Here is a 10,772-nt window from a genome sequence, read left to right on the forward strand (position 1 = left end):
GTCGAACCACCTGGTGTAGGATGCGGCTGCGGCCCGCGTGGGTATGAAGATTATGACCACTTGACTACTAAGAATCGGGTTATAGACTTGCGGCTTTGATTCATTCCTTCGTTTTTTCCGACAACTCTGAGGGCACTGTCTTATTAAACTACTCATGGAACCATGGGGGAAAATACTGAAGCATCGGAAGGAATTTAAAAAAAAAAGCTACTATTTTGGTGCTCAACTTTTCTTCTTAAAGTCAAGGTAGTTACTGCTTCCTAAATCCTAATCCCTCCTAAATTTATCAGGGTTCCTGCTTACTTTTACACGCTTTTAAAACCCGAAAGTTTCAATTTCTGATACCAACTACTCTTCCCCACACCATGACCAGACACCAGCCATAAAAGTGAGAGAACTTCACAAGTCCTGCCTTCCTCCAACCCCACCAGTCCGCCACTCTCCTCGACCCAACCTCCTACCACCTAACCCCACACCAACCGCCACATCCTCTTGCCTTTGCCTTTTGCCTCGTAGGTTTTCACACAACTGTGATCAACCAGAGCCAACGATCCCCGACTTCAAAGACAAACAATTCTATCCCAGAACAACCCCAACTTCAACTGCCACCAACTCTACCCCAGAATGATGCTGCAGAAAGTGGTCATCCAAATCTGAGAACATCCGTACGAGGTCAAGTGATCGTCCAGATTTGGGAGGACGAAGAGAGGCAGGACTCCTAATATAGTGATATTACTAATCACCTTTAACAAAGAAAAACTACTATTAAAACCTCATTTATGAAGCAAGAAATGATAATGGAGGTTTTAAGAATTACTCTATTTGGTAGGTTTATTTATACTCTAGATTATTGCAATGGTTAAAAAGTGATATAATAGATCAACATAACAAATTAATGGAGACAACTTCCTCTCTGAGATGCCACAAAAGTCTGCATAAATAAATAACAAAGAAAAACCACAAACCAAAATTGTTTCTCAGCTAGTTTTACAAGCAGAGCAACAAGAAAGCTGAGCACAAATTAAGACTAATAATAATAATACACTCGACTCAAACGATTAACTGCTAATGATAACAAGCGGATGAGCAGTATACGCTAATGATCGCCAAATGTGGACCTCCTTCCTGCATTATTAACAAACAGACAGCATTTCAGATAAAGTACACATTTTGAAGCCTAAATCATGATTAAATGTTGGAGAACGTACAAATAAAGTTACCTGAAAAGTTCGACCTTCCTCGACCCCTACCCCTGCCACCATCTCTGCCACCTCTACCACTGAATCTGCCACCATCCCTGCCACCTCTACCACTGAATCTACCACCGCCGCCGCCTCTTCCTCCACTTCTTCCACCTCCGAACCTACCACCGCTGTCACTTTTTGGTTTCGCTTCTTGCACATTCAAGCAAAAGCCACCACCGAGATCAGAGCCATCCATCCCCAACGCTTCTTTGAAACCATTACTGTCGGCAAAGTCCAAGTAGGCCATCCTGCATCATCAGCCAACAACATTTTAGGCCCATCACAGGTTTGTTTCAATAATCAAGATACATGATGGGCAATTACACCAAAAGAGATGATTTCATATACATACAACGAGACGCGTTTAACAAGACGACTGATGTATGCCCAATCAACGTTTAATGATAAAATGGTCAGCAATATTATGAAATTGGTTTCTAGCTAAAAGGGTGCCAAGAGAATTCTTCCAAATATGCAAGGAGTCATCTGACGGAGTAAAATGGAGTTACATAAATTATTTTTTCAAAAATCGTCTCATGCAAGAATTCATGTTTGATTAAAAAGCCAAACCCTAATGGATGGGAAACCTTCTGAAAATCCAAGAAAAAACTGCGCAAGACAATGCTAAGGACAAGAAAATGGTCTACAGGCTACAATCCAAGAAAAGCTTGGCAAAAAAATCAAGTAGTATAAGATCAAACTTTATGAAATACATACCCCTTAACACCGCCACTTTCAAAGTCTTTTGGGATAGATACCCTTGTGATTTCTCCGCAAGATCCAAAATGTTCTTGCAAAGCACTCCTAATCTGAAGCACCACATCCGCAATAATCAATTTCTGTCACAATGAATCTGACAACATGAATATGGAAAACACGTTTATAAGTTACCTCATCCTCTCCCAGAGAAGTATCAAATCCTCTCACGAACGCTGTTTGGCCTTGGGCTTTCCCTCCTTTTTGGAATGAATTGTTCTCTCTACATAATAAATACAGATTCTTTGTATAAAAATTACAGAACTTTTTCAAAGCAGACAGAAAAAATGAACCATCATGTGGCATTACCTGCTAGCACTTCTCTCTCCTTTCTCGCGTGCTAAGTCAAGTCTTACCGGACGATCTAACAATGGCTGCTCATGCAACTCCAAAGCCTAAACAGAATAGAGCAGTTTAGCCCAAGTTATGGCTAAAAAAACAATATTGTTGAACAGAGGCAACATAGTATAAAAAGAGGGAAACAATTGACTGCAAACCGGACAAGTATTGCTCGATTACGAAGCAAAAAATAAAAAATATAATTACCTTTTGTGCTGCTTCAGCTGTGGCAAAGTCGACATGGCCAAAACCTCTAAACTGGCCCTCAGCGTTTGATGCAAACCTAATATCAACAACTTCACCAACATCTTTGAAAAAATCACGCCTGAGATAATTACTAAACAGTTAGGGACTAAACTATATAATCTCTACTTAAATGAATACCAACTTCAGTAACATGTAAGACATACACATCAGACTCCTCCACAGCGAAGGCAAGATTCGCTACGAATAGGGTTTTTGACCCAGTAGCTTCTGAAGTGGCTGGAGTTTTGGGCTGAAAACAAAATCAGCAAAGAAAATCAACAAATAATATTACAAAATGGTCTCAAGAACGAAACATGCGCCAACTAACACGAGAAGAAACATACTGTTTTAGCATCAACCATTTCTACATCTCCACCCTGTAAAGCAAGAGAGAATTTTAAAACGCATCTCCCACAATAGTCTAAGCCAATTTTATACCAATATCTTCACAAAAGATGTACAGTAAATAGCCATTATGTGAAACAATATTACAAACTCAATTCAAATAATAAAAAACAACGGCCACTTGAAATCCTTTTACCTACACAAACCCCAACAAAATACACAAACATTACCCACAGTCTTACAAGGATCTGATTCAGTGTGAGGTAAGGGGTTTCGTATGTACACAACCTTCAATTGTAACCTGAACTTCATTGAACGACCATCACTCACTAAACCAATACGCACAAAGCTCCAATCCTTTTTTAAAATAAAGGAAATGATAAAACTCTCAACATCGAACACAAATTGTGAATGATGCCTCCTATATAGTCCAAGTGGGCAACACAATTAGGCAATACCTTCTTCTTTGGAGTCTTGATTGACTGTTTTTCATTTTCCTCTTCATCACTCTCATCTTCACCAGATGCCTCATCCTGCAGACGTGGTCACGTAGCAAGAACACCAGGACGATTAAGGTATTGGACAAAAATTTAGAACAAAAGAAGACTCAGCATACAGGGCCATAGGAAACAATCATCACGTGAACTAAGCCCTTCAACCATCGGACAATTAAGGTTGGACAATGAAAATTATAACAGAAGAGGTTGCGACCATACAATATAGTTACATCAGAAATCCAGGACTAATCTACAAAAACAAGCACATGTGCCAAATTTTCACGACTGCCAAATAGAGAACCAAAAAGAAAAAGACAATGTTACGCAAACTCACATCTTCATCCGAGCTGCCGTCACCAGAGTCGGAAGAATCATTTAATTCAGCTGGTTTACTAGTAACCTTCTTAGGTTCAGCAGCAACCTTCTCCTATTAAAATTTTGCAAGCAATAAAATCAGGCCTTTATCGCAAGTAAGAGACCCCACTACTACATGGTATAAAGAAACAACAACAACAACATCAGAGCCTTAATCCCAAAATGATTTGGGGTCGGCTGACATGAATCATCCTTTCGAACGGTCCATGGGTGAACGCACGCCTCAAAATGCGAATAAAAAGGGAAAATGAAAAACAAAAAGGAAGAACGAAAATGTAATGGAAAGTCAAGGTAAACTTAGGGGTTTTAAAATCGAATTCCGGATTTTTTTTATAAAAACTTAAAATTTAAATTGAGAGAAAAGATTAAAACGATTTTAAAAACCGAAATAGAATTAAGGATCCGGAATGCCTTAAAAGTAAACCATCAAAACCAACTGCTACCTTTATTTTGCAATATCTCTTCATTTATATAAGGTTCTAGTGCGTACATAAAAAAAATTGATTTATTTCTTACATCGTCATCTTCATCTTCGGAATCACTATCTGAGGCTTCAGAGGAATCTGAGGTGGAGCCTTTCTTGACCGCAGCTGACCCATTTTTTACAAGAGGAGCTTTTTTTGCAACTGGCTTATCCTGTAAATAATAGTTCCACATGATTACACCTTCATAACAACTGTTATTTGAAAGCACTTTCAATATTTGATTGTAGGAGATGGGACAAGATGAATATATTACATACATCACTAATATCAGAGTCACTTCCTGAAGCATCTGAGTCGTCTGAGCTATTATCCTTTTTGGCATTATTTTTAGCAGGAGTTGGCGTCTTCTTTGCAACAACCTGCAGAAGTGAAGAATGTGGTCAGCAATTCAGCTAAACCTCTAATGACATCTGCTACAATCATTTGGTAGTTTTCGGCGACAAAATAGAAGCATAACCTAGCATAAACCAAAAGAATAAACTACGAGGATTTTTTAAATCTATTGCATCGACACTTAGGGATTAGGGGCTTAGGGCTATGTTGTGATACTGATACAACCCCTATTAGTCAATTAATGGCCCAACAGAATTAAAAAAAAAAGTCATCCCCATTTAACTATAATGAGATAACAAGAAGACTAATTGAATTTACAAATTTGTGATGGTTAAACTCTAGTCAGCTTAAAAGCTTAAACTACAAATACAACGAAAACCATTCACAAGCTTAAACTCTAGTCAGCTTAAAGCTTAAACTACAAATACAACGAAAACCATTCACAAGCTTAAACTCTAGTCAGCTTAAAGCTTAAAAACTTGAAACAGAATTAACGTTATTAAAAATCTACCTTGGGTTCAATTTCAGAATCAGACTCATCAGACTCATCCTCTTCGCTACTGCTAGCTGCTTTCTTCGGCAGCTTTTTCTCTACCTTTTGCTTCGCTACAACAGTCTCATCTCTCTCCACCTTCTGTTTCTTCGCACTCACTGCTTTCGCCCCCTTATTCTCAACACCTCTCTTACCTTAACATCATTAAATCGAACAGAATCAAACAAAAATATTACACAAAATTTCAGAGACCATACCACATATGACTCTGTATACAATGCAAATAACAAACAAAAACAGTTTACATGAAATCCCAGAAAGAGCTAGACATAAATATACACAGTGGTGGGCTGGTGGAGCTAGGGAGGGGCTAGCAGAGTTTTTTATTAAAATTTTCCAACTTTTTTCGAGTTTCCCTTATACCATAACCCACCCCCGCTAAGTTTAAATCCCAACTCCGCCACTCGAAAAAACAATTTACATGAAATCCCAGAAAGAGGTAAGCATAAATATACACAGTGGTGGAGCTGGGGAGGGGCTAGCAGAGTTTTTAATTAAAATTTTCCAACTTTTTTCGAGTTTCCCTTATACCATAACCCGTTTGTCCCTACTGAATTTAAATCCCGACTCCGCCACTGAATATACGTCTACCCTTTCAATTTCATGGTACAAAGCAATGACAACAAAACCCAGAAAACTTGAAACACCATACAACTTATTACATGAAAAGGAAGCTTATACAAACTATTAACAAATTAAAAAGTTACCTTTTTTACCAGATTGAACAACAGCGGCGGCAGCAGGAGCTGTAGCAACCTACATACAACAATAAAACATATAAAGATTATAACTTTATAACAAGCAGAATAATTAGAAGAGAACCCAGAAAAACAAAAGAGAGAAGAAAGGAGAAAGGTACAAACTTTAGTAGCAGATTTCTTGCCCATTGCTGTTTAGGTTTAAGGGAAGGGAGACAAGAGAAGAAGAAGAAGTGGTAAACCCTAAAGGATGAAGGGTTTTAAGAAAGCGGATGAAAGAGAAAGAAATGAGAAGTGAGAGTGAAGAGTATTTATAGGTAATGAAATTAGAGGGAGAAGCTCGCAAGTAGGGTTTATGGCTTCCACAGATATTTGTGTCACATTGTCAACTTGGTGTACTTGTTTTCTTTTTTGGTTTTTTTGGGTTTTTTTTTTTACTCAAATTAGGTTCTTTTCGACTTAATTCAATTTAATTTTTCAATTTATTTTAATTTAGCTTAGTTTAGTTTATCTTTTTACAAATTAATTTTACTTCAACTTTATTCAGTTCAGCTCCATTAAATTCTATTCGGTTCAGCTTTTTTTCATCCGAAAAGAACCGGACTTGATAGTGAATCAAGACCCGGATGAAAACAAATATTCCAGGGGGCGAATTTGGGGTAGGATGGGTTAGGCAGCCTTAATCATGTACAAGGATTAACCCCAAATTCCAAAATTATATAGTTATAGGCTAGGTAGCACGGACACTCCTCATAATCGGTGTTCCCGTGTCGGACACGACACTCGCCGGACACACGTCAAAACGTGTCCGACACTTGTAAAGCCGTGTCTAACTTCATCTTTTATTTGGGCACGTGTCCATGATATTTTGAGCCGTGTCCATGTTATTTGGACACACCTTTAGGGGTCGTTTGGTTCACTACTTAAGAATAGAATGGATTGAAATGAGTAACCATAGGAGTATGGGGTTCCAATTCCATACCTTTCAAAACATGTTTGGTTCATTAGAAAAATAAACATGAAGGAATGGAGTTTGAATCCATGGGAAAGAGGTGGGTATGAGATTCCAAGGGGTTGGGGTGGAATGAGAATCCATCAGGATTCTAACTCCATTCCAAAATAGCCCAACCAAACACTAGAATGGCTAGAAACCATTTCATTCCATTCCAAACCCCCCAACCAAACACCCCTAAATGGAATCAAGTTTAATTTAAGGTAAATGGCGTGAATTGTTATATGGCTGAATTTGGTGGGGACATAAGTTGAATTAGGCAAATGATGTCCTTTAGATTAGTAATGAGATGTCGAAATAAATTGATTATAAGTTGGTTTTAGTTTTGAAAATGAGAATGAGTTATAATTACGCCAAGTTTTACTTTCACTTATTTAAATTTAATATTCAATATTTTTTTAAAAATAAAACCACACATAAATAACTATAAAATATATATTTTATTAAATTTAAATGACGTGTCCCGTGTCCTAAATTTCATGGGATGCCGTATCGCGTGTCCGTATCGTGACAGTGTCCGTGTCCGTTTTGGTGCTACCTTGGTTATAGGTGCATTGTAACAAGCATTAATCCTTGAATGATTGAATGGTTAGTTATTCACTATTTGATCGAGAAGAGCAATTTTTTTGATGGTTTCCCGCCTTAGTATAAGGCATGTACTCATAATGACATACTGAAACAGTAGATTGAACTACAATATGTTAACATATTCACTTTAGTATATTGTAAAAAATGAATCCGTCAGCCATTTACACATGGATATAACAATCTATTAACCTAAATCTGCTAAATACCAAACACTTCTACTAAATTTGCTAATTAAAATATAGGGAGTACTAGTCAAACCTTTCAATCTGTTATTTATAACCTGTTTGGCCAATTTGTTTATGCTAATAATAATTTGCTTAGTTCCAAACAGAGCCTCAGTTCAATTCAGTTCTTCTCAACCGAAAATAACATGGCCTAGATTTTTCTGCGCTGAAAAGAATTTATAAAAGCTGAACTAAACTTAAAAAAAGTGATTTTAACTTCAAAAGAACAAGGATTAGGTCTTCAAAGTCCTAAAAGACCACCTCATGCAAAAAATATGCAAGAACAAGGATTAGGCCTTATCGCGAGGAGGAGGTTCTTGAAGCCCTTAAGCAAATGCACCCATTGAAAGCTCCAGGTCCGGATGGGATTAATTGTTTATTCTATCAGACATATTGGCATATCGTTGGTCCACTGGTTACTAGTACGGTGTTGGGAATATTGGATGGTGCTCCTATGCCGGATGAGGTGAATCATACGCATATTGTCTTGATTCCGAAGAAAAAAGCTCCAGATAAGGTTTGTGATTATCGCCCGATCAGTCTATGCAATGTAATTTATAAATTGGTGTCGAAGATTCTCGTGAACCGCCTGAAGGTTTTCTTGGCTGAAATTGTCTCCGTTAACCAAAGTGCTTTCACCCCGGGAAGATTGATTTCGGATAACGTGCTCATCGCTTTTGAATTGTTTCACCATATGAAAAATTCGAAGAGCAGGGAGGGGCATATGGCTATAAAACTTGACATGGCGAAGGCGTACGACAGGGTGGAATGGGAATTTTTGGACCGTGTGTTGCGTGTTATGGGATTCGATGGGCATTGGGTTAACCGGGTTATGATGTGTGTGACGACGGTAGAGTCAGCTGTTTTGATAAACGGTAATGTTAAGGAGTTCTTTCAGCCAGGTAGAGGCCTCCGACAAGGGGACCTTTTATCGCCATATCTTTTTATTCTCTGTGCCGAAGTCCTATCAAATATGCTAAGGAAATCGGTGGAGGATGGCTCGCTTCATGGCATTCGCATTGCGCCACAAGCACCGGTAATTTCTCACTTACTTTTTGCGGATGATAGCATTTTTTTCCTCAAGGCGGGTGAAGAGGAGGCCGTGAAGGTGAATGATATTTTACGTGCTTATGAATTTGCTTCGGGTCAGCTGGTTAGCTTGGATAAGACAACTGTGTCTTTTAGCCGTGGAGTGTCGGAGGAGAGACAAGCGAGAGTTGTGGGGCTGTTGGGGGTTCGAAAGGTTGATGAGCAGGAGCGCTACTTGGGTTTACCGATTGTTATTGGTCGGTCTAAAAAGCCGATCACTGATATAGTCTGAAATAAGCTGCTTAAGCGGCTTCAAGGGTGGCGGGGGAAGATATTGTCGAAGGCTGGTAGGGAGATCCTTATAAAGGTTGTGGCCAATTCGCTCCCTACCTATGTGATGAGTATTTTTAAACTTCCAGCTGCTTTTTGTGACGATCTTCGGAGAATGATCTCGAGGTTTTGGTGGGGTCATGAGGAGGGGAAAAAGGGCATTTCTTGGGTGTCGTGGAATCATATGTGTAAACCAAAATGTGTAGGGGGAATGGGATTTCGAGATTTCTTCAAGTCGAATCAAGCTCTCTTAGGCAAACAAGCATGCCGTTTGTTAACCTCTCCGGATTGTCTGTGGGCTCAATTGATGCGAGGCAAATATTACCATGGGCGTGATTTTTTAACGGCAAACCTGGGACATAATCCAAGCTATACATGACGGAGCATTTTAGGGGCGAGGGAGGGTTTGTTAAATGGCATGCGTCGACGGATTGGTAATGGCTTAGACACGTTGGTTTGGGGCGATCAGTGGGTACCGAATACTCAGACGGGGAAGGTTTTGTCACCGTGTTTTGGGGCGAATGTGGGAATGAAGGTGGCTGAGCTTATGGCCACGGGTGGAGGGGCTTGGAGTGAGGAGAAGCTGTCGATTTATTTGCTACCGTTTGAGAGGGAACGAGTGCGTAATATTCGCCTCAGTGAAGAGGATCATGACGATATGTGGTATTGGGCTGCGGAGAGGGATGGTGAGTATTCTGTTCGGTCTGCCTACAAGATGTTAGTGGGGTTCGAGAGTGGTGCTTCTGAGCCATCGACATGGGAACGAAGTAAATGGATATGGAATAACCTTTGGAAAGTTCAAGTGTGGCCACAGATCAAGCTATTCTTCTGGCAGCTGTGCAACGACGCGGTAGCAACCAAGGTAAATTTATCTTTTCGGGTCGGTAGGGAGGATGTCTTGTGTCCTTTGTGTCAGTGTCAAGTCGAGTCAAGTCTTCATTTATTTCGTGACTGTGGTTGTGCTAGTGAGGTTTGGGACAGGTTGGGGGTGCAGGTTGAGGAGACCGTGGGGCTAGGTGGGATAAGGGACTGGGTGGAAGGTTGTTGGAGGGAGATGGACAAGAGGGATTATGGGTTGTTGATGGTTGGGTGCTGGGCTCTGTGGGAGATGCGAAATCAGGTGGCTTTTGAGGGGGAGAAGGGAGAGATTGAGAGGGTGGTTAGACGTGTTCAACGGGTTTTGGAGGAGGTCGAGGGGGATAGGGTGGCACAGTTCAAACGGGAAGGGAGGCTAGCAGAGGAGGGGCAGAATGAGCACGGTAAGGGGTGGATGGCTCCTGGTGAAGGTTGGGTAAAATTGAATGTGGATGCGGGAGTTAAGGAAGGCGTCGGTGTGGGGATAGGTGGGGTGTGTAGGGATAGTGCGGGGAAGGTACTATGGAGCATGGCAGCGCGGAGATTGGAAGTGTGGGAAGCCCATGTTGCTGAAGCGGTAGCAGTGCTCGAAGGCCTCGAAGAAGCAGTCAAGGCAGGTCATGATGCGGTAATTGTCGAAAGTGATTGCTCTCAAGTTATAGACGGACTGAAGTCAAGGAAAACGGGTCGAAGTGTTTTTGCTCTTGTTTTGGACGATATTTTGCGTCTTTGTTCTTCTTTTGGTTCGGTTGTTTTTTCTTCTGTATCTCGTAAAAACAATGAGGTAGCTCACGCTTTGGCTCATGCGCTACCGGTAGTCTCGGGACGATTTGTTTGGTTAGACAAATTACCTGATGTAGTAA

The 10,772-nt window shown here is 40.3% G+C and overlaps 1 protein-coding gene across 2 annotated transcripts; it reads right to left on the minus strand.

Moving 5' to 3' along the window:
* Positions 1–921: 921 nt before the first annotated feature.
* LOC141597297 (uncharacterized) lies at positions 922–6,264 on the minus strand. Of its 2 annotated transcripts, none has more exons than XM_074417698.1 (15): positions 6,037–6,264; positions 5,881–5,929; positions 5,132–5,307; positions 4,545–4,646; positions 4,319–4,438; positions 3,762–3,854; positions 3,389–3,463; positions 2,930–2,962; positions 2,750–2,835; positions 2,547–2,664; positions 2,310–2,395; positions 2,136–2,223; positions 1,962–2,053; positions 1,221–1,492; positions 922–1,125 (listed from the first exon to the last, which is right to left on the minus strand). In XM_074417698.1, exons 1-15 carry the CDS (start codon positions 6,058–6,060, stop codon positions 1,097–1,099), a joined length of 1,443 nt encoding a protein of 480 aa, XP_074273799.1. In that variant the 5' UTR covers positions 6,061–6,264; the 3' UTR covers positions 922–1,096. The 2 variants fall into 2 exon arrangements, with proteins under 2 accessions (XP_074273799.1, XP_074273809.1); XM_074417708.1 differs by having other exon boundaries at positions 3,762–3,851; positions 6,037–6,176.
* Between the last annotated feature and the right edge of the window lie 4,508 nt (positions 6,265–10,772).

This window comes from Silene latifolia, chromosome 1 (assembly GCF_048544455.1).
Source record: "Silene latifolia isolate original U9 population chromosome 1, ASM4854445v1, whole genome shotgun sequence".
NCBI classification, from domain to species: Eukaryota; Viridiplantae; Streptophyta; class Magnoliopsida; order Caryophyllales; family Caryophyllaceae; genus Silene; species Silene latifolia.